At 35.5% G+C, this 24,394-nt stretch overlaps 1 protein-coding gene across 5 annotated transcripts in view; it reads right to left on the bottom strand.

The window, feature by feature from the left end:
* IFT74 (intraflagellar transport 74) overlaps nucleotides 1-24,394 on the bottom strand; it is an 85,001-nt gene that overhangs the window by 23,571 nt on the left and 37,036 nt on the right. For all 5 annotated transcript variants that reach the window (XR_013387959.1, XM_077912190.1, XM_077912189.1 and 2 more), the window contains 3 exons: nucleotides 23,063-23,206; nucleotides 21,370-21,410; nucleotides 11,564-11,643 (listed from right to left, as the gene is read on the bottom strand). Coding sequence is in view for 4 of the 5 variants with exons in the window: in XM_077912190.1 (XP_077768316.1) it covers nucleotides 11,564-11,643; nucleotides 21,370-21,410; nucleotides 23,063-23,206 (265 nt within the window). In the remaining variant the exon portion in view is untranslated. The remainder of the gene's footprint in view (nucleotides 1-11,563; nucleotides 11,644-21,369; nucleotides 21,411-23,062; nucleotides 23,207-24,394) is intronic.

Here is a 24,394-nt window from a genome sequence, read left to right as displayed (position 1 = left end):
TGTCTCTGCTTCTCTCTCTCTCTCTCTCTCTGTGTGTGTGTGTGTGTCTCATGAATAAATAAATAAAATCTTAAAAAAAAAAAAAGAGACCTGGGATACTGTAGAGGATATCATTATTTTTTGATGCTGCCTGCCATAGAAAGCTAGTGGAGAAAGGGAGATATGCTCTTATTGTGCTATAAAGGGGCTGAATAGCACCACAGTCTCCTTTGTCCTTACTGCCAGTACATCTGACTCTTTTCCAGCATCAAATGTTCTACTGACTCTACGCTTACAGAGCTATCTTGACTTTTATATTCTGAGAAGTAGTTCTGCCCCTGGAGAAGGTGTGAGTACCACTCCCCCCCACTGCATCTTCTCTCTTGATCAATATATAACAAGGCATATGCTAATGACTCTTTTGGCCTCAAGCCCCGCAAATAGGCAGGCCTAATCATTTTGGAGGTGAAAGAGCAGCAAGAAGAAAATAAAATTAGAGAAGTGGGCCAAGAATAAAACCTCAAAAGACTTTTGCATATCCAAATTCTTTCCTATCCAGCACTTGCGGTACTTCTGAGGCAAGGTAAGTCTCCCCAGTGTCTTTGAGTATTCAATACCTTTGAATGTTCCTTGTGTGGCATGGCTTTAGTCTCTACCATTCTGCTCATTCTACTTTTAGTGAGTTCCTGGTCTTTTTTGTCCCTTTTGAAGTATAATGCCATGGGGCGCCTGGGTGGTTAGTCGGTTAAGCATCCAACTCTTGATTTTGGCTTAGATCAAGATGGCAAGGTCATTAGATCTGGCTCTGCACTAGATGTGGATCCTGCTTAAGATTCTCTCTCTCCCTCTGCCCTCCCCACACCTTAAATCAATCAATCAATCAATCAATCAATCAATCAATCAATCCAGCCAGTAAGCCAGCTAGCCAGCCAAGAAACAGGATTCAAAGCTATCACTTCCCATAGTTTATATACTCATCTTTTTGTTAATGATCCCTAGGATTTCAGCTGTGCATTAATGTATACTGAGTAGTTTAGTTGTTGTTTAAATCTCTGCTAACATTTTCACATATTTTGTAAGCCAAGATACTTTCTCCTCCCCTTTCCTACTTTGATTTTAATTAGTTTGGGGGTCCTGTTAAATTGCACCTTTTTATATTCAGTCTTTCTCTCCTGCCTACATTTCACCTATCATTATAGAAGTAATAAACTAGCATATCAAAACTACCAAACTAGTATGTTAATGGGTCCATATTAAGTTTATTTTTTTTAAATTAACTTTTAGCTTCAGGCTTCATCCAACTTACCAACCATACATTCTCTGCAAAATGTTTTAAATTTAGGCAGGCAAGTTTCTTTACAGCTATGCAGACCAAGTCTGATAATTCTATTTCTACACCCTTCAGGCACTTTAAAAGTAAATAATAAAAATTCTCTAAATATGTAAGAGTTAAATTAGTACTAAAAGCTTCACCATATAAAGAAAAGGAGGAGGACCATGAAGATAGTCTGTTTTAACAGAGTAATGTCAATTAAACCGGAATGGTAATAATGAGTGGTTCTCTTTATGTACTAAACACAACATGACTTCTTAATTATTTCCTAAAGCAGTAGTTATAAACTTTACCATGCATCATAATCATCAGGAGGGGTTGGTGAAACACAAACTGCTAAACCCTACCCCCAGCATTCACACTGAGTAGGTCTGAGGTAGAGCTCAAGAATTTATTTCAGATGGTACTCATGCACCTGATCTGGAAATAATACCATCATTCTAGCAAAAAGTATAAAATGTTGTTTAACCAATCTCCAAATTGAACAATAAGCAAAGATCCATTCTTCTTCATTGAATCTATATTGAGTCTCTATAGATGGCAATGTATAAAAAACATTTGATAGCTCAGAAATCAGAAAATAAACCACTCTGAAACTATTATTTCAGAATCAGTTATTTTATATATCCTGGGGAAAATATGGTTTGGGAAAATATCTAGGAAATTTATTCAAGTTTCAGTTTATAAATTAAGAGCATTAATAATAACAGCCAATAACTAACCCTATATGCACTTTTTTAATTGTATACTATTCTCAGTCTCTCTCTCACACACACACACACAAACAACCCCATTCATCTAATCTGCACAGTGACCTAAGTAGTTGGAAGGTACTGTTATCACCTTCATTTTAAAAAATGAAGAAACTAGGGATGTCTGGGTGGCTTAGTCGGTTGAGCACTTGGCTCTTGATTTTGGCTCAGGTCATGATCTTCGGATCTTGAGACTGAGCCCCAAGTCAGGCTCTGTGCTGAGCATGGAGCCTATTTGAGATTCTTTCTCTCCTCCCCTCTGCTCCTCCCCTGCTCGCACATATTCTCTTTCTCTCTCTCTCTCAAATAAATAAATAAATCTTTAAAAAATAACAATAAAAAATAAAAATGAAGAAAATAAAAAAATAATAGAAAATTAAAAAATAAAAATGAGTAAACTAAGGTATAAAAAAAAGTCAAAAAGTATTCCAAGATCAGCTCAGATTTGAATCTAGTCATCCTGGTTGCAGACATGTGCTCTTAAATAAAATTATCCTGTCCTTATAAATTCCATATTGCCTGACATAAGCAAAGAATAAAAACTTCTAAACTAGACCCTGGAACCCTGAGTATGAAAAAGTATCCTATAAACAAACTAAAGAAAAATGTTTTATATTTTTATTACTCTTTAAAGAAGCATATAATTATTGAGTAAACTGACAAAAGTTAGGATGGTAATCCAATGATTCTATTGCACTCTACATATATTTCTATCATAATACGTATTTATCACATTCTAGTGGTTAGATATTTAGATGTCTGTGATCAGCTGTATCAATAACCACATATTTAGTTTTACAACTTAAGCCATCTTTGGAAAGATACTGTACTCTAAAAATGAAGGAATAATTTGTAGTAATGATGTCCCAAAATCCTTCCTGTAGAGATAAGTGCTTAAAAAAAAGATACTTTTTAAAAAATGTAACTGTATTTTTTCAACTGTATTCCTCAAGCCGGGTATTTATAAATACACATCCAGAAAATTAGCCCCACCTTGTGGATCATGGTAGTACTACAAATTCAGGCCTTTTAAGAACTGTGAACTGTCAAAGTGTGTATTCTTTTGACAGACAAAACTAAGAAATTTATAAATAATTAGCATTGGTGAGGAAGTACTTTCACATACTGTTGTTGGTTGTATAAAATGACATTACCTTTCCTGGAAGAAATTTGCAAAAACAATAAATAGGTAACATTATATTCATTAATTTCACTTATAGAAGTTTATCCTCTAGAAATATGCAAGTTAGTAAACGTATGCAACAAGGTTATCTACTACAGCATTATTCTTGGTAGTGAAAAATTAGAAGCCACCTAAATGTCAATGTGGATATAGTAAACACTATTTAACCATAATAACAAAGATGATGATGGCAGCTGACAGCTGTTGGGAGTAATAAGTAAGTGCCAGGCCCCATTCTTGGTCTGGCTTCAAAACCCTGACAGTGACCTCTATGCTATGTTTCTTAGAATAAAGAATACATCCTCATATGGAAGAATGTACATTAAATGTAGTTAAATAAAAAAACTCCATCTCAGAGGAACTATATTACTCCATCTTAAAATACATATGCTTATAAATGTACCCAAAAAGTATAAAAGGCTAGAAACACATCAAGTTGTAAATAATGATTACCTCTAAAGACTGGGAGGACTATGAGGAGAAAGGAGATGACTTTTTATACATTTTGTATTGCTTGAATTTTTCACATTAAGTACATATTAGATTTATATATTAAAAGTGTACAATTTTTAAAAATAAATTAACTGGAGTCTTTAAGATAAATAGTTTAAGGAACAATTTTTTTAAAAACAGGAAGGATAACCTTATACATGCTAAGGTTAACTGCACAGTTAATGGAAGCATGAGAATGGGCATTTGAGGGAACACACAAACACACCACACACTCATAAAATGAAGTACATTCGGGTGATTAAAACTCTAGAAATTCTGAGTAAGTGAGGTTTATATCTGGTAATTTCTTGATAAAGATGGCAAGTTGAATATGCACAGCTAACTCTAATCCTCCTTGAAACTCAACTAAAAATATAGTAAAAAGAATTTTTAAAGGTAAAACTCCCAGCAATAAGGAATATTAAAAAGGAAATAATAGTAATAAAATTTTGGAAGCTGTAAATAGATGGACAAGTGGTAACTGAGCAAAAGCCTAAACCTAAGCCAGCATTGGGTAAAGCTGAGAACCAACCCAACTTCAAAAGGTTTTGGAATTTTGCATAGAAGGCTGATCACTTGTTCTGTGTTCCTACTTCATGAAAAGTTTTGTTTCTGAAACATCTGAAAATATTAACACTCTTCTTTCTAGAATTTAATGTAATATAGTGAAGAATAAAGTAAGGAGATCTGATTTAAATGGACCAAGAAACATTATTTACTTTGAGGAAACTTCAATATGAGATATATAAACTTTTAAGTATTAATTTGTGATGAGAATAAAAAATTTCTCAGTCAACAATTACAAAAACAAATTACTCAGCTATATGTTAGAATTAAACCCTGAGGTAAATGGATGCTTATTTGAAAGGGTATTCTGTATTAAGTGAGAATATAGGCTACTATTACCTATTTTTTGTTCTTTTCTTTATCCAGAGCAGTGCTTTTTCCATTACCTTCTCATTCAGAAGGAATATTTTTAAGAGTTTTTATTTAAATTCCAGTTAGCATACAGTGTAATATCAGATTCAGGGATACAATTTAGTGATTCATCACTTACATAAAACACCCAGTGCTCATCTTAACAAGTTATCTCCTTAATACCCATCACCCATTTAACAAATTCCCCCACCCACTTTGCCTCCAGCAAACCTTAGTTTACTCGCTAAAGAATCTGTTTTGTGATTTGCCTCTCTTTTTTCCCCTATGTTCACCTGTTGTTTCTTAAATTCCACATGAGTGAAATCATATGGTGTTTGTCTTTCTCCAACTTATTTCACTTAGCATAACACTCTCTAGTTCCATCCACATTGTTGCAAATGGAAGATTTCATTTCATTTTTATGGCTGAGTGGTATTTCACTGCATATAAATGTATCACATCTTTTTTTACTCATTCATCAGTTGATGGACATTTGGGCTCTTTCTCGTTCTGAAGGTTGCCTTTTAGTTATGTTGATTGCTTCCTTGTTATGCATAATCTTTTTATCTTGATGAAGTCCCAAGAGTTCATTTTTGCTTTTGCTTCCCTTGCCTCAGGAGATACATCCATCCAGTAAGAACTTGCTACAGCTGATGTCCAAAAGGTTACTGCCTGTGTTCTCTAGAGTTTTGATGGTTTCCGGTCTCATATTTAGGTCTTTTATCCATTTTGAATTTACTTTTTGTGTATGATGTAAGAAGTGGTACAGTGTCATTCTTTTGCATACTGCTGTCCAGTTTCCCCAACACCACTTGAAAAGACTGTCGTCTTTCTTGCTATGTCAAAGATTAGTTGACCATATAGTTGTGGGTCCATTTCTGGGTTCTCTGTTGTGTTCCACTGATCTATGTGTGTGTTTTTGTGACAAAACCATACTGTCTTCATCACTACAGCTTTATAATATCACTTGAAGTCCAGAACTATGATGCCTCCAACTTTGCTTTTCTTTTTCAAGCATGGCCCCTGCACAAGGATGACACATAAATTCCGTGATGCTTTTCTTTTTCTAGATTGCTTCAGCTATTTGAGGTCTTTTCTGATTCCATAGAAATTTTAGGATTGTTTATTCTAGCTCTGTGAAAAACGCTGGTGGTATTTTGATAGGGATTGCATTAAATGTGTAGATTGCTTTGGGTACTGTAGGCATTTTAAAAGTATTTTTCTTCCAATTCTTGAGCATGGAATGTTTTTTGATTTCTTTGTGTCATCTTCAATTTATTTTATATAAGTCTGTTATAGTTTTCAGAGAACAGATCTACTACCTCTTTGGTTAGATTTATTCCTAGACATCTTATGGTTTTTGGTGCAATTGTAAATGGGAGTGATTCCTTGATTTATCGTTTCTGCTGCTTCATTATTGGTGTATAAAAATACAACAGATTTCTGTACATTGATTTCGTATCTTGTGACTTTACTGAATTCATGTATCAATTCTAGCATTTTTTTGGTGTAGTCTTTTTTTTTTTCCCTAAGATTTTATTTAAGTAATATCAACATCCAACGTAGGGCTCAAACTCACAACCCCAAGATCAAGGGTCCTATGCTCTTCAGACTGAGCCAGCCAGGCATCCCTTCTGAGTTTTCTACACAGAGTATTAGGTCTTCTTTCTTGCCAATTTGGATGACTTTTATTTCTTTCTGTGGTCTGATGGCTGAGGCTAGAACTTCCAGTACTATGTTAAGTAACAATGGTGAGAGTAGACGTCCCTGTCTTGTTCCTAACTAAGGAGGAAAAGCTCTCAGTTTTTCCCCATTGAGGATGATATTACTTTTCAGTCTTTCATACATGGCTTTTAGGATGTTGAGATATGTTCCATCTATCTTTACTTTGTTGAGGGGTTTTTATTAAAAAGGATGCTACACTTTGTCAAATGCTTTTCTTTATGTACTGAAAGGATCATATAGTTTTTATCCTTTCTTTTATTAATGTGGTATATCATGTTGATTGATTTGCAAATATTGAACCACCCTTGCAAACCAGGTATAAATCCCACTTAATCGTGATAAATGATTCTTTTAATGTACTGTTGGATATGATTTGTTAGTATTTTGTTGAGAATTTTTGCATCTATGTTCATTAGAGATAATGGCCTGTAGTACTCTTTTTTTTTTTTTTTTAGTGGAGTCTTCATCTGGTTTTAGAATCAGGGTAATTCTGGCCTTATGAGTTTCAAAGTTTTCCATCTATTTCTATTTTTTGGAATAGTCTGAGAAGAATAGGTATTAACTCTTTAAATGTTTGGTAGAATTCCCTAGGAAACCGTCTGGTCCCAGACTTCTGTTTGTTGGGAGATTTTTGATTACTGATTTAATTTCTTTGCTAGTTGTTGGTCTGTTCAATTTTTCTACTTTTTTCAGTTTTGGTAGTTTATGTTTCTAGGAACTTAATCATTTCTTCCAGATTGCCCAAGCCCAATTGGTTAGCATATAATTTTTTGTAATATTCTCTTATAATTGTTTGTATTTCTATAGTGTTGGTTACTTTTCTTCTTTCATTTGTGATTTGGATAATTTTTCTTTTCTTTTTGATAAGTCTGGCTAGAGGTTTATCAATTGTATTGATATTTTCAAAGAACCAGTTCCTGGTTTCATTATTCTGCTCTACTGCCCTATTGTTTTGTTGTTGTTGTTGTTTCTATATAATTTATTTCTGCTCTAATCTTTATTATTTCCCTTCTTTGGCTGGCTTTAGGCAGAAGCAGTATTTTAAAAAGCAACAATTAAGCAAATTTTTAATGGCTGGCATTTAGCTGAGAAAGGAGAAATCTGGATGGACTCTGCCTCTTCTGAAAAATAGCACAACATCTGATGATAATGCTCTGCTTTAGCAATGATGCAGTTTATACCCAAAATCTGACCATTTTAGTAACTTTCAGTAGAACTGTTTCTCATTACTTCTAGTTTGCATAAATAATAACAAGTTACTCACAGGACAGTATATATATTTCAACCTAAAGCCTTTTAGAACCCATGTAACAAAATTACCTCATCAATCAATAAGGTAAAACTATTATCTGGCTGAGGGAGGTCTAACAAATACTTAAGATGATAAAATTAAATCCTCAGCAGTTTGAAAAGAGTAATGCTATCTTATTATATTGAAATCTTTGAAAGGAGATTTTTTTTAATTACTTACGAAGCCAAGGTAAATATCTGAGAGCAAAGAAGTCCATCCAGAATTGGTCAAAAGTACAAGCGTATTATGAGCATTGTTCAGTATCTGAACAATGAAGATTTTCATAGAATAGTCACTTAACTGTTAATTGGATTTACTTAGTTAGCTTTGGGAAATAGTTCTTCAATGTAACTTTTGGCAAATTATAACATTAGGGACTTACCGAAATGAGTAAATATAATGCACTTTAGGAAGATAATTGGACTACACAGCCACCTTTAATACCTAGCACAGAACACAACTGTACCTAACCCAGTATCCAGGGATGCCTTTGAGTTTAAACTGAATTATGCAAAACTGAAAGGATGAAGCAACTACTAACAAAGTGAGACATAAAAATCATTTACAATTTATATAACCAAGCAAAAGGTGGCATTAGTTGGATTATACATAAACAACAGAAGCTAAGGTAGCAAGTATAAAATTAGTAAAATGGGCCAGAGGGAATAAAGCCTGGGGCAGGAAGAAGTATGAATTAGAAAGTTAAAATAACTTGATTATCCTCCACATCTTAAGGAGCAGGTTTTTTACAACCTTGTGTCAAGAGACTGCTGAGAATGCAGATGTAGGAGAGAACCCACACTTTACTGGAAATCATGTATCAGGGTAGGAATCCTCTAGAAAATAATGAAACCTTTGCTGGCAATCAAGCTGTCTCTGAAAAAGTGCGTATGTACATTCTAGGAACTAGAGGGCCCAAAGAAGTGATAGAACCTGTCACCTTCTATTCATTCTAAAAATCCTTCCTTGCTAAAATATAGCAACTGTTTCATTCATTCCACAAACATTTATTGAGTATTTATTTTCCCAGACACAGTGTTGCTGAAAGAGGTTACCAGAGTGAACAGACACAGTCCAGGACTTTTGAGGATGTATGGTCTCAGAGGAAAGACGAACATCCAAGCAGATACTGGTAATATAGTATGGCCAATACAGTGATATATTTATGCACAATCTACTCTGATAATGGAGGAGGTCACTCACTTAGCTCAGCCCAGAAAGAGGTCAGGGAGGGAAGTCAGGGTTACTGTGCTGGATTAAAGTATAGCTGAAGTAGATTTTAAAAGATAAGAAACTAGTAAAATAAATGACAAGGAAAAGAACATTCAAGACAAGGGAATAAACAGTAGGAGCAGAGGACTGAGCATGAAACAGATTTAGAGTAAAGGGGGTGAGGTGTGGGGTACCACAAGGAGATTATTAGAATGTTAGGATAGGGCAGCCCAGGTGGCTCAGTGGTTTAGCACCGCCTTCAGCCCAGGGCCTGATGCTGGACACCCAGGATTGAGTCCCGTGTCGGGCTCCCTGCATGGAGCCTGCTTCTCCCTCTGCCTGTGTCTCTGCCTCTCTCTCTCTCTCTCTCTCTCTCTCTGTGTGTCTCTCATGAATAAATAAAATCTTTAAAAAAAAAACACAAAATGTTAGGATAGAGATAATGAGGAGTAGGAGATTGACAACATTCAGTCCAGATTGCAGAGGGACTATGAAGCCATGCAAAGATTCTTTTTTTTTTTTTTTCTTTTTTTTTTTCATGCAAAGATTCTTAAACTTTATCTCCTAGGTCAGGGGTAGCCACTGTTAAACAGGAGAATCACACAGAATCAATTTCACATTAAGTCACTCTAGCAACATTGTGGTGGATGAATCTGAGAGGGGGCAAGACTGGAGGTGGGATAACCGTTAGAAGGCTACTTCAATAGGTCAGGCAGGAAATAATGAAGCCTTGAGCTAACACATAACCTTCTAACAAAACCCCCTGTGCTGTTATATCCATAATTCAGGATGTTCACACTATAGCAAAAGAAAAATGAATGTATTTATACATACATATAGAAGTGTATATATATATATATATATGAACATATATATTCACATAATAGCTACATATCATATGTAGTTTATATATATTATACATATTTATATATAAACACTTTCTCACTACTACTATATTATAGATGCTCTTTTCCCACATTAATCAAAAAGTCCAAAGAAGGTTAGAAAACGAAAAGGAAAACAGAGGCTAAAATTCAAAACATTCTATTTATTTTAGAACTAGCAAATTAATAATAATTTGTAACCCTCAAAATGAGTTACTTTACTGGAAAAATAAATCAAATGTCATTAGAAATTTAAATTTAGGAAGAAGAAAACTTTAGAAAGTTTCATATACATATAAAGCATCTAAAATCAAGAACATATCAGATTTCTCAGAATAATTTAAGCTATTAATAAAGAAAATCTAGAATACTAGATCTATATAAAGTAATAAAATAATTTAATGAAGAAAATAATATGACTTAGTCTTAAAAATTCATTTTGAGCCTACCCTGCCATAGATATATATATATCATTTAATATTCATAAACCGTAATGAGGAAGGATCATTATATTCATTTGCAGATGAGAAAATGAATACTCAGGTAAGTTTATTTACCTAATAAACAGGACTTAAAGTTTGCCTGCCTTATATGCCTAATATACCTAAAAATGTCTTACCTAAAGCAATTACAAGCTACATATAAATAAAACTATATAAACATTTCATAAGAATATTTTTATTTCACAAATGTAGCACTTCATATCAGAAAGCTTGGAAATAAAATAAAACTCTGGGATCAAAGAGAACTTGGTCTAAATAGAGACTTTATTTCTTACTAGCTGTGGAAATTGAGTAACTTCTCTGAGCTTCATGTATAAAAGAGCTTACAAGACTTCAAAAAAGTTCTTGCAAAGAACACACAGTGCTCAGTCCAGTAATTAAATAATTAATCAATAGTAGCTAATGTTATACATCAAGAAAAAAATATAAATAAAACTAATATACTACCTTTAAAACTGGAATAAAAAAATAATTTAGGAATAGACCCCCCCTCTTTCCTGCTATGAATGTTTCTTTAGCCATAATAGGTATACACATGTATGTATACTGTTTACAATACCATACATAACTCCTAAGAATATACAGTCAATTCTTACTAATCCAAGAGTACATAAATACTGGTTTTCAGTTAATTTGTGATTACAGTGCCATGAGGAACACATCTTTCTCTTCTTTATTAGAAAAAAACTAGTAAGCAAACTATAATGCCCCATCTCACCCTCCAACCACACATACACTATAGCTCTCAAATCACCACCACAAACATTTCCATTTCACACCTCAGGTTCCCATATAACTGTTCTAGTCCCTTTGGCTCTTCAAATCCCACAACTGAGGAAACTTGGGAAAGAGTCAGAATAATCAGTACTTGCTACCTCATTACTGGGACCCCTACATAATTAATTCTTTCTGTTTGTGACTTGATCCTCTCTCAATTCTTACCCCAGTTGATTGATAGTTGGGAGGTATTAAGGAGATATAAATTAGAAATCCATAATAACTTTTGACCTTTTTACATCAGTTTTTAAAAAACTGATTTACAAAACAAAATAAATTCTTATCATTAAACCATTTTAAGTCATTTCAAGTTTTTAGTCAGCTTAAATACTTTAACATTAATTATAGTATTTACTATTACAGTACAGTTATGCATTTTGTAATTAAAGCCCGGGATATCAGTAAGAATTAAATAATAAATCCCAGTTAAATAGTCCCTGAGGCCCAAGTTAATACTAAATCAATACTGCTATGTATCTGTTACTATACATTATAAAAATACCAGAAAAGTTACCTTGGTGTTCTTCTAAATCCATGTCTAGTTGTCTAATTTCTTCACTAAATTGATTTATTTTTTCTTTTATATCTGTTAACCTGTTGAAAAAAATTATTTAATACATTTATGACAGATAATTTATATATTTTCAGTAAAAAATTTTTTCAGTAAAAACATTAAATGATGATGTTATGAAATCTTTTCTAAGTTGCAAAAATAGTATCTATGTGTAATATGCCCCATTCTGAAGACAATATAATAAATTTAGAGAGAAAACTCTTTTCTAGATTCTTTTTTTTAGGATAAAAATTTAAAGTATATATTCCGTAAATGTTAGGTGGCCTGATTTCAAAAGCAGACCTTTCCCCCATGCCTCTTTTGAGCTTAACTTGTGATATTAAAGTAAAAAATCTATAGCAACATTCTTTTTTGTTGGTTTGTACAAATTGAACTAAGCTGGCAAATTAGTCTCAAAAATTAGAAAATAAGAGAAAATTTATCATTGACTGAGGTATAAAATTTTAACAAACAGGGCAGCCCAGGTGGCTCAGCAGTTTAGCACCACCTTCAGCCTAGGGCGTGATCATGGAGACCCACGATTGAGTCCTGTGTCAGGCTTCCTGCATGGAGCCTGTTTCTCCCTCTGCCTGTCTCTCTGTCTCTCTGTCTCTCTCTCTATGTCTCTCATGAATAAATAAATAAAATCTTTTTTCTTATTTATTTATTTATTTATTTTTAAAGGTTTTATTTATTCATGACAGACAGAGAGAGAGAGAGAGAGGCAGGCAGAGACAAGGCAGAGGGAGAAACAGCCTCCATGCAGGGAACCTGACATGGGACTTGATCCTGGGTCTCCAGGATCAGGCCCTGGGCTGAAGGCTAAACCGCTGAGCAACCGGGCTGCCCAAATAAATAAAATCTTACAAAAAAATTTAACAAATAGCATTTGTACTTATAAAGCTACAGTAATTAAGATAGTGTGGTACTGGAATATACATATATAAAATATATATATATACACACATATATATATATATATATATATAAGGAAGATATATATATATAGCAATGAAATAAAATTGAGAATCTAGAAATGAAATCCTTTACCTATATATAACTGATTTTTGACAAAGGTGTCAAAATAATTAAGTGAGGAAAGAATACTAAATAATGTTTGTTGAAGAATATTTCTACAAACGTTGCTGGGACAATTAGATATGCAAAAACAAAAGAATAAAACTGGACTCCTATCTTATACCATATACAAAAGTTTATTTAAAATGGATCATAGATCTACACATAAGAGCAAAACTATAAAATTCTAAGGTAAGTCATAGGCATAAATCTTCCCAACTTTGGATTAGGCACTGGTTTCAAAATCATAATCAACAAAAGAGAAAATAAACTATCAAAATTGAAAACTTTTGTGCTTCAAAAAACACCACTAAGAAAATGAAAAGACAACCCACAGGAGAGAAACTTTGGAAATCATTTATCTGTTAAGACACATGTCTCTGAAACATAAAAATATTTCTTACAATAATAAGAGATAAATAACCCAATTAAAAAATGGGCAAAGTGGGCAGCCTTGGGTAGCTCACAGGTTTAACGCCACCTTCAGCCCAGGGTGTGATCCTGGAGACCCAGGATCAAGTCCCACATCAGGCTCCCTGCATGGAGCCTGCTTCTCCGTCTGCCTGTGTCTCTGCCTCTCTATCTTTCTGTGTCTCTTATAAATAAGTAAATAAATAAATAAATAAATAAATAAAATCTTTAAAAAAAAAATGGGCAAAGGAGGGGTGCCTGGGTGGCTCAATCAGTTAAATGTCTGACTCTTGATTTCAGCTCAGGTCATGATCCCAGGGTGGTGAGACTGAGCCCCATATTGGCTCCCAGCTGCTCAGCATGGAGGCTGCCTGAGATTCTTTCTCTCGCTCTGCTCCTGCCTCCGCTCACATGCACACACTTGCTTACTCTCTTCCTTTCTCAATCTCTCCCAAATAAATATATAAATTGGGAAGAGTTAAGATGGCAGAGGAGTAAGGGGCCCTAAGTTCGTCTGGTTCCTGGAATTCAGCTACGTAGTTATCAAATCAATCTGAACATCTGAGAAATCAATCAGAGATGTGAGAAAAGAAATGTTGCCATTCTAGCAATAGAAAAGCACTACTTTTTGGAAGGTAGGAGGTGTGAATCTGGGGTGATATATATTGGAGGATATTGTGAGGGGAGGGAGCCTTCTTAAGGAGGCTACTGCAAAGTATTAAAGCAATGGAGCAGAAAATTGGAACTTAGAGAAGTCAGCTATGGTGGGGGAAGTCAGCTACGGTGGGGGCAGTCAGGTGACAAAATGGGGCAGAATCTCAGGTGGGACAGCAAGTCTCAGGATCCCTGGGGTCACAAAAAGAACGAGAGTGCCTGAGTACAACAGAGTTTCCAGGCATCAGAAAGGGGAAACTGGCCGAAAACAATGAGTCTAGGTGCCAGCTTTCAGCTCAGTGATGCCATAAACAGAACCGCTGCATAGTCTCACAACTGCTCTCTGGACAGGGACCCAGCAATAGAAAGAAGCATGGTCAGACCCCCTCCCTCCCCTGGGAGGAATGGTGTGGATCCATGCCACAGGAGTTAGAAAAGTTTGGAGACTCAAAACTGGGTCATGTGCCTGAGATAAAAGCATTCAGGTATAGACTGGGTGAACACACAGTTCAGACCGAAATCAGAAAGACAAGAGTGAATGACTGCCTTTCAGTGAGGGCTCTCTGAAGAGTGAAGGGGGCAAACTTCAGCTTCAGGATTAGAGATTGCAGTGCTGTCATCTCCCCCACCCCGCCCCCATCAGTCTTCAGGGAGCAAAACAGCACCACATAGTGAAATCTTGAGTTTTTTACACTGAGCCTGACCCTCCTGGCAGCAGTGGCACATTTCCACCAGTCCAAGGACATTGAAGAATCAGCACAACAGGCCCCTCCTCAAGAATAGCAGGAATGACTGGCTAGCACAAAGTTTACTGATCAAAGAGAACAGAAAATAGGTATTCAAGTCCAGGATATATAGAGAACCCTCCGTGAAATCAATAAAAATAGGTCAATACTGGTGCACCTGATCGGCTCAATTGGTTAAAAGTCTGCCTTGGGCTCAGGTCATGATCCCAGAGTCCTGGGATCAAGTCCCAGTCGGGCTCCCTGCTCAGCAGGGAGTCTGCTTCTCCCTCTTCCTCCACCCCTCCGCCCTGTTCATGTTCTCTCTCTCTCTCTCAATTAAATAAATAAAATCTTACAAAAAACCCAAACAGGTCAAAACCTTGACATATAAGAGTGAAACTTGCAAATTTCAAAGATAAAGAGAAAATCCTAAAAGCAGCTTGGAACAAGAGGTTCTTAATCTACAAGGGTTAGAAACATAAGGCTGGCAGCAGATCTGTAAACAGAGACATGGCAGTCCAGAAAGAACTAGCATGATATATTCAATATGTTAAATGGGAAAAATATGCAGCCAAGAAAATTTTACCCAGCAAGGCTGTCATTCAGAATAGGAGAGATGAAAAGTTTCTAGGACAAAAAACAAAAAACAAAAAAACAAAAAACAAAAATTAAAGGAATTTGTGAGCACTAAACCACTGCTGCAAAAAATATTAAAGGGGATCCTTCGAGCAAAGAGAGCCCAAAAGTAACAATGGCCAGAAAAGAATCAAGACAGCCTTCTGAGACAGTGACTTTACAGGTAATACAATGTTACTAAATTTATATCTTTCAATAATTACTCTAAATGTAAATAGACTAAATGCTCCAATCAAAAGACACAGTGTATCAGATTGGATAAAAAAAAATAAGAATGATCAATATGCTATCTACAAGAGCCTCATTTTAGACCCAAAGACACCTCCAGACTGAAAGTGAGGGGGTGGAGAACCATTTACCATGCTAATGGACATCAAAAGAAAGTTGGAATAGCAATCCTTCTATTAAACAAATTTGATTTAAACCAAAGACTGTAATAATAAGAGATGAAGAATACTATATCATAATAAAAGGGTCTATCTAACAAGAAGATCTAACAATTGTAAATATCTATGCCCCAAAGCTGGGAGCAGCCAACTAAATAAGCCAATTAGTAACAAAATTAGAGAAACACATTGATAATAATACAATAATAATAGGGGACTTTAACATACCACTCACAGCAATGGACAGATAATCTAAGAGAAGATCAACAAGGAAATAAGGGCTTTGAATGACACACTGGACCAGATGGACTTCACAGATATATTCAGAGCATTTCATCCTAAAGCAACAGAATGTACATTCTTCTTGAGCGCTCATGGGACATTCTCCAGAACAGATAACATACTGGGTCACAAATCAGGTCTCAACTGGTACCAAAAGACTGAGATTATACCATTGTATTTTCAGACCACAATGCTTTAAAACTTGAACTCAACCACATGAGAAAATTTGGAAGGAACACAAATAAATACATGGAGGTTAAAGAGCATCCTACTAAAGAATGAATGGGCCAATCAGGAAATGAAAGGATTTTTAAAATACATGGAAACAAATAAAAATGAAAACATGACAGTTCAAAACCTTTGGGACACAACAAAGGTGGTCCTAAGAGGGAAGTATTTAGCAATACTGGCTTCTCTTAAGAGACACAAAAAAATCTCAAATATACTACCTAACCTTAGACCTAAAGGAGCTGGAAAAAGAATAGCAAATAAAGCCTAAAACTATCAGAAGAGAAATAATAAAGATTAGAAATCAATGATATAGAAATAAAAAAACAGTCAAATATATCAATGAAACTAGGTGCTGGTACTTTGAAAGAACAACTAAGGTCAATAAACCTATACTAGCCAGACTTATCAAAATGAAAAGACCCAAATAAACAAAATCCTAAATGAAAGAGGAGAGATCACAACCAACATCAAATAAATATAAACAATTATAAGAGCATAGGATGAGCAATTATATGCCTACAAGTTAGGCAATCTGGAAGAAATAAATGCATTCCAAGAAGCATATAAACTACCAGAACTGAAACAGGAAGAAATAGAAAACCTGAACATATCCATAACCAGCAAAGAAACTGAAACAGTAATCAAAAATCTCCCAACAGGGACGCCTAGGTGACTCAGTGGTTGAGCATTTGCCTTTGGCTCAGGTCATGATCCCAGAGTCCTGAGATGGAGTCCTGAATTAGGCTCCCCACAAGGAGCCTGCTTCTCTGGCGGCCTGTGTCTCTGTCTCTCTGTCTCTCATGAATGAATGAATAAAATCTTAAAAAAAAAAAAAATCTCCCAACAAAAGAGTCAAGGGCTGGATGGCCTTCCAGCAGAATTCTACCAAACATTTTAAGAAGAATTAATGCTTATTCTTTTGAAGCTGTTTCAAAGAATAGAAATAGAAGGAAAACTTCCAAACTCATTCTATGAGGCCAGCATTACCTTGATCCCAAAACCAAAGATCCCACCAAAACTGAGAATTACAGACCAACATCCCTAATGAACATGGATGCAAAAATTCTCACCAAGATACTAGCTAATAGGAGCCAACAGTACATTAAAAGGATTATTTATCATGACCAAGTAGAATTTATTCCTCGGCTGCAGGGGCAGTTCACAACATTCTCTAATCAACTCATGTGATACACCACATTAATAAAAGGAAAAACAAAACCATACGATTCTCTCAATAGATGCAGAAAAAAGCATTTGACAGAACACAGCATCATTTCTTAATAAAAGCTCTCTGCAGTGTAAGGATAAAGAGAACATATCTCAATACCATAAAAGTCATGTATGAAAAACCCACAAATATCATCCTCAATGGGGAAAAACTGAGAGCTTTACCTCTAAGGTCACAAACATGACAGGGATGTCCGCTCTCACCTTTGTTGTTCAACACAGTACTACTGGAAGCCTTAGCCTCAGCAATCAGACAGCCAAAAATAAATAAATCAAGGATCTGCAGCAAAAAAAGAAGTCAAACTTTCACTCTTCACAGATGACATGATACTCTATGTACAAAACCTAAAAGACTCCAACTAAAAATTGTTAGAACTGATACAGGAATTCAGCAAAGTTGTACGATACAAAATCAATGCACAGAAGTCAGTTGCATTTCTATACCCTAACAATGAGCCAGAAGAAAGAGAAATCAAGGAATTGATCCCATTTACATTTGCATCAAAAACCATAAGATACCTAGGAATAAATCTGACCAAAGACATAAAGGATCTATACTCTAAAAACTATAAAACGCTTATGAAAGAAATTGAGGAAGACACAAAGAAATTGAAAACCATTTCATGCTCATGCATTGGAACAACAAATATTGTTAAAATGGATAGCTACCCAAAGCAATCAATATATTCACTGCAATCCCTATCAAAATACCACCAGCATTTTTCACAGAGCTGAAACAATCCTAAAATTTATATGGAACCAGAAAAGACCCTGAACAGCCACAGAAATGTTGAAAAAGAAAACCAAAGCTGGAGGCATCAGAATTCTGGACTTCAAGCTGGTTACAAAGTTGTAATCATTAAGAAAGTACAGTACTGGCACAAAAACAGACACAAGATCAGTAGAACAGAACCCAGAAATAGACCCTCAACTCTATGGTCAACTAATCTTCCATAAAGCAGGATAGACTATCCAATAGAAAAAAAGACAGTCTCTTCATTAAATGGTATTGGGAAAATTGGACAGCCACATGCAGAAGAATGAAACTGACCACTTTCTTATACCATATACAAAAATAAATTTGAAATGGATCAAAGACCTAAATGTGAGAAAGGAACCCATCAAAATCTTAGAGGAGAGGGATCCCTGGGTGGCGCAGCGGTTTGGCGCCTGCCTTTGGCCCAGGGCGCAATCCTGGAGACCCGGGATAGAATCTCACGTCGGGCTCCCGGTGCATGGAGCCTGCTTCTCCCTCTGCCTATGTCTCTGCCTCTCTCTCTCTCTCTCTCTCTCTCTCTCTGTGACTATCATAAATTAAAAAAAAAAAATCTTAGAGGAGAACAGAAGTAGCAAGCTCTGCAGCCTATGCTGTAGCAACTTCTTGCTAGACATGTCTCCAAAGGCAAGGGAAACAAAAGCAAAAATGAACTACTGTGACTTCATCAAGACAAAAAGCTTTTACACAGCCAAAGAAAAAGTTGACAAAACTAAAAGACAACCCACAGAATGGGAGAAGATACTTGCAAATGTCTTATCAGATAAAAGGCTAGTACCCAAAATCTATAAAGAACTTATCAAACTCAAACACCCAGAAAACAAAAAAAAAAAAATCCAGTCAAGAAATGGGTAGAAAACATGAACAGTCATTTCTCTGAGAAGACATACAAATGGCCAAAAGACACATGAAAATATGCTCAACCTCACTCATCATCAGGAAAATACATATCAAAATCACATATCACCTCACATCTGTCAGAATGGCTAAAATTAACAGCTCAGGAATCAACAGATGTTGGCGAGGATGTAAAGAAAGGGGAACCCTCTTACGCTGTTGGTGGGAATGCAAACTGGTACAGCCACTCTGGAAAACAGTATGGAGGTTCCTCAAAAAGTTAAAAATAGAACTACCCTACGACCCAACAATTGAAGTACTAGGTATTTACCCAAAGGATATAAACATAGTGATCTGAAGGGATACCTGCACCCCAATGTTTATAGCAGCAATGCCCATAAAAGTGAAACTATGGAAAGATCCCAGATGTCCATTGACAGATGAATGGACATGGATGGGGACACACACACACACACACACACACACACACACACACACACAGTGGAATATTACTAGCCCATCAAAAAGAATGGAATCTTGCCATTTGCAATGACATAAATGGAACAAGAGAGTATTATACAAAGTGAAATATGTCAGAGAGAAAAACAGCATACAATTTCCATTAAATGTAAATTTAAGAAGCAAAACAGGGGAAGGGAAGGAAAAATAAGATGAAAACAGAAAGGGAAACAAACTGTAAGAGACTCTTAACTATAGGAAACAAACTGAGAGTTGCTAGAAGGGAGGTGGGTTGTGGGGTGGGATAACTCGGTGATAGGCATTAAAGAGGGCACTTGATGTAATGAGCACTGGGTATATGCCACTAATGAATCACTAAATTCTATCTCTGAAACTAATAATATGCTATATGTTAATTAAATTGAATTTAAATAAAACAATTTTTTAAATAAAAAAATTTTTAAAATAGTTTTTAAAAAATGGGCAAAGGATATGAATAGTCATTTCTCTAAAGAAAATATAGATATGGTCAATAAGCATAGGAAAAAAGGCTCAACACCAGTCACTAGGGAATTGCAAATCCAAACCGTAATATATCACTTCACACCCATTAGGATGACTCTAATCTAAAAAGACAGGGTATCCCTGGGTGGCTCAGCAGTTTAGAGCCTGCCTTCAACCAAGGGCCTGATCCTGGAGACCCAGGATCGAGTCCCATGTTGGGCTCCCTGCATGGAGCCTGCTTCATGCCTGTGTCTCTGCCCCTCTCATTCTCTCTCTCTCTGTGTCTCTCATGAATAAATAAAAAAATCTTTAAAAAATAAAAAAATAAAAATAAAAAGACAGGTAATAAGTATTGGTGAGGATATGGAGAAACTGGAATATCATACAAGGCTGGTGCAAATGTAAAATGAGTGCAGATGCTTGGAAAATAGTCTGCCAGGTCCTCAAAGAGTTATATATAGAATCAGCAATTTTACTCCTTGGTATATACCTAAGAGAAGTGAAAGCATATGTTCACATAAAACTCACACATCAATGTTCATACCACCATTATCCATCATAGGCAAAATGGAAACAATCCAAATGCCATCAATTGATAAATAGCTAATTGTGGCATAACAACACAATGATTATTATTTGGCAAAAAAAGGGAAATTAAATATTGATGCATACTACAACACATATGAACCTTGAAAATATTATGCTGAGTGAAAGAATCCAGCCACAAAAGACCACATATTGTATGATTCTATGTATATAAAATGTTCAGGATAGGCCAATTTACAAGGACATAGAGTAGAGTGGTTACCTAGAGCTAGAAGTAGTGGATGAGCGGGGTGAGGAAAGGGATATTGGGTTTTGCTGGGGAGATTAAAATGTTCTAAAAGTTACTGAGATGATAGTTGCACAACTATGAATACACTAAAAACAATTCTGAGTTGTACACTTTAAATATACGAATTGTATGGTATGTATTATATCTTAATAAAGCTATTTTTAAAAAATAAGGGCACGTGGATGGCTTAGTCAGTTAAACTTCTGGCTCTTTGATTTCAGCTCGGGTCATAATTTCAGGGTCATGAGATCAAGCTCCACATGGGCCTCTGCACTGGATATAGAGCCTGCTTAAGATTCTCTCTCACCCTATGCCCTCCCTCTCACTCAGCAGAAGCTCTCTCTCAAAAATAATAATGATAATAATACTAACAATACTATGCAATGGCTCTTAACATTAAAAAGGGATGCCTGGAATGGCTTAGTGGTTGAGCATCTGCCTTCAGCTCAGGGCGTGATCCTAGAGTCCCACAGGGAGCCTGATTCTCCCTCTGCCTCTCTCATGAATGAATAAAACCTTAAAACAAAAAACAAAAAACAAAAAACAAAAAACCCCCCAAAAACTAAACATTAAAAGAAATGTTTAAAGCTATAAGTAAGATTGAAAGCTGAATCAATAATATGCCATAGGAAGAAAATAACTATAACAATATGTACCTATTGTATATTTAGAATGTAATTTAAAAGAAGTGAAATGGATGTAATATGTCCTATTATAAATGTACTTACTGTCGCTCCATGCTGGCTATTTCCTGATTATCTTCTTTAACCTATAAAGGCATAAAAAGAAAATAGTACTTAAAGAATTACTCATTGTTAGGGTACCCTAAACACAATTTCCTTCTAAGGTATGCTGTATCAAAATGTCAAATGTAGTCTCTTTCTTGAAACCTAGTTCTTAAAACTCAACCTTTCAAGTTAAAAAACATATCATTAAGGAACTATTCACTGATTTTTTTTTCCTTTTTTCTCAAAGGAAGGGTGATGACTTATACAGCTATACCTATCCACATGGCACCATGAGGTTAACATATCTTCAGGCCTGGATCAGTTTACATAAATATCCAGAATTTCCAAGATTTCTAAGACTGTTACCCCTCACCCCAACCCACACACATAAGGCAGAGGGTGCCAGATTTAGTAATTGCCATTACAATTGAATTTCAGATAAACAATGAGCAACTTTTAGGGCATGTATATACCATGCCCTAATATACCATGCATACACATATACACACACACTACTCTAAACAATTATTCATTGCCTTCTGAAATTAAAACTTAAATAGTTGTTTTGTATTTTATCTGGCAATCCTATCTCAAGACCACACTTTCTCTCCCCTGCCTCCAACGATCTCTTTCCAAGGAACTTCAGAGATTCTAGATTATAATACCTTTCTGGAATGACTCTAATACTTAAATAGCTCCCAAGTTGATCCCTAAGGTTCTTCCAAACCATTTGGGTTCAACCTAAAACCATAAAGGAGTCTCATTTGTAGGTTCCTGATGGGTGCTACTCCCAAATATATATATGCATTTCTCCTAAGGGCCCTTTAGTTAAGAGGTCTCATTATAAACAGGCTAATTATAACAGTGCTAAATTAAAGCTAACTTTGGGTAGTAATAAAGGTACTGAATACATGTGACACAATCAGGTGACATACCGTGATTTCACAGGACATTTTAGTTCCATTCACTTTCATGGAGACATGGATGATAATAACCACAAAAACTTATTAACCTTGGAATACTTCATTTTTTAAATATGAAGAAGCCCCAAACACAGAATGGAACAGATCTTCAATAAGATCATCAAACTGGGGGCACCTGGGTGGCCAAAATTGAAACAGGAAGAAATAGAAAACCTGAACATATCCACAACCAGCAAAGAAACTGAAACAGTAACCAAAAATCTCCCAACAGGGATGCCTAGGTAGCTCAGTGGTTGAGCATCTGCCTTTGGCTCAGGACGTGATCCCAGGGTCCTGGGATTGAGTCTCACATCAGGGAGACTGCTTTTCCCTCTGTCTATGTCTCTGCCTATGTCTCTGCCTTTCTTTAAATATCTCTCATGAATAAATAAATAAATAGTCTAAAAAAAATAAGTGACCAATAAAGAGGGTTTTCAGTGTCCTTACATGGATCCAAAACATGAAAAAAAGTATGGCCAAAATGTGCACAAAGACCATATAAAATTATGACTTAAATCAAGAAACAGTTTATATGAGAAATGACTTTCACCTAGATTTTCTTTGTCAAATAGTTCATCTTAATTTAGATGAAACTCACTTTTCACTGTTTTTTAAGACAATAAATGTACTGGATTTCTGTTCAATTCATATGCCTTAAATCAAATAAATCAATACATTTACCATATCTTGATATAGTAAAATAAGTATTTTTGTTTTTTGTTTTTTTCGACCTGCTTAAGTAATCTCTCTCTCTCTTCCATTGGAGATCCCATGCTTTTGTCTTCAGCAATCATTTGGTCTCGATGGGACTCCAACTCATAAAGTTTCTCATGCAGCAATACAGCCTCCTGTTTTACCTGGGAGTGTGCTATTTCCTGAAGGGCACAAAAAGAAAAATTTAATCAGGATTTTATCAAAACCTATTCTCAACTAGGTTTCAGTTTATAAGAATAAGGACAAATTTAAACCATCAGCATCCTTAAATAGAGGTATCAATATCTACAGTACTCAATAATGCTCCAAAGCACATTTGTATATTAGAAGAATAAAAATAAACCCCTTTTCCTTCATAAGTTATTTTCAGTCTAAGATTCACGAGAAGATGGGAGTTTATCTTATCTTCTAAATATAAGACCTGAAAAAGGATAAGGCAACTCTACCAGTGGGAAGATAATAAAGAAAACATCACAATGTATGTACAACTTTAATCACAATATTAAAGTCCAAATAACTGATCTCTAGAGGGAATATATTCTCATATATATATATATATATATATATATATATAGAGAGAGAGAGAGAGAGAGAGAGAGAGAGAAAGAGAGAGAGAGAGAAAGAGTCATATACATACTCTACTACAATGTTACTGGTTGAATTGTGTCACCCAAAAAGATACGTTGAAGTCCTGGTAATCTCCAGTACCTGTGAATATTATATAACTTGGAAATGGGGTCTTTGCTGATTTAGTCATGTTAAGACGAGGTCATTAGGGTAGACCTTAATCCAATATGACTGATGTCTTTAGAAGACATGCAGAGACACAGAAGGAGAATGTCATGCAATGAAACAGGGAGAAAATGGGGTGATGCACCTAAAATAAAGGAATGAATACCCAGGACCGACAGACACCACCAGAAGCTGGAAAGAGGCCAGGAAGGAGTCTAAAAGTCTCAGCAGAAGCATGGCTCTGCTGAAACCCTGATTTTAGACTTCTAGGCTCTAGAAAATTTGTTGTTTTAAGCCACACAGTTAGTGTTATCTTATTATAGCAGTACTAGGAAATTAATACACATAAGCAGAATAGTTATTGTGTATTCACCACTGTTCTACTGTTTACGAAGAGAAAATGAAGGCTGTGGTAACTTTATGAGATAACTAAAAAAGCTAGGGTTGTTCATAGTGTAGAGGAGGGAGAAAATGGCATTTGAAGCTGTTCTTTATTGATCATTCATTCTGTGTCAGGCACTGTATTCTGTGTTCTCTATACACTATCTCTAATAGTCAAGGCAACTGTAATCAGATAGTTATCACCTCTGTTTTACAGATGAAGAAACTAAGGATCT

Source organism: Canis aureus, chromosome 10 (assembly GCF_053574225.1).
Source record: "Canis aureus isolate CA01 chromosome 10, VMU_Caureus_v.1.0, whole genome shotgun sequence".
In the NCBI taxonomy this organism is placed as follows: domain Eukaryota; kingdom Metazoa; phylum Chordata; class Mammalia; order Carnivora; family Canidae; genus Canis; species Canis aureus.
Note: the sequence above shows the minus strand (reverse complement) of the source record. Positions and strands in the feature narration are given on the sequence as shown.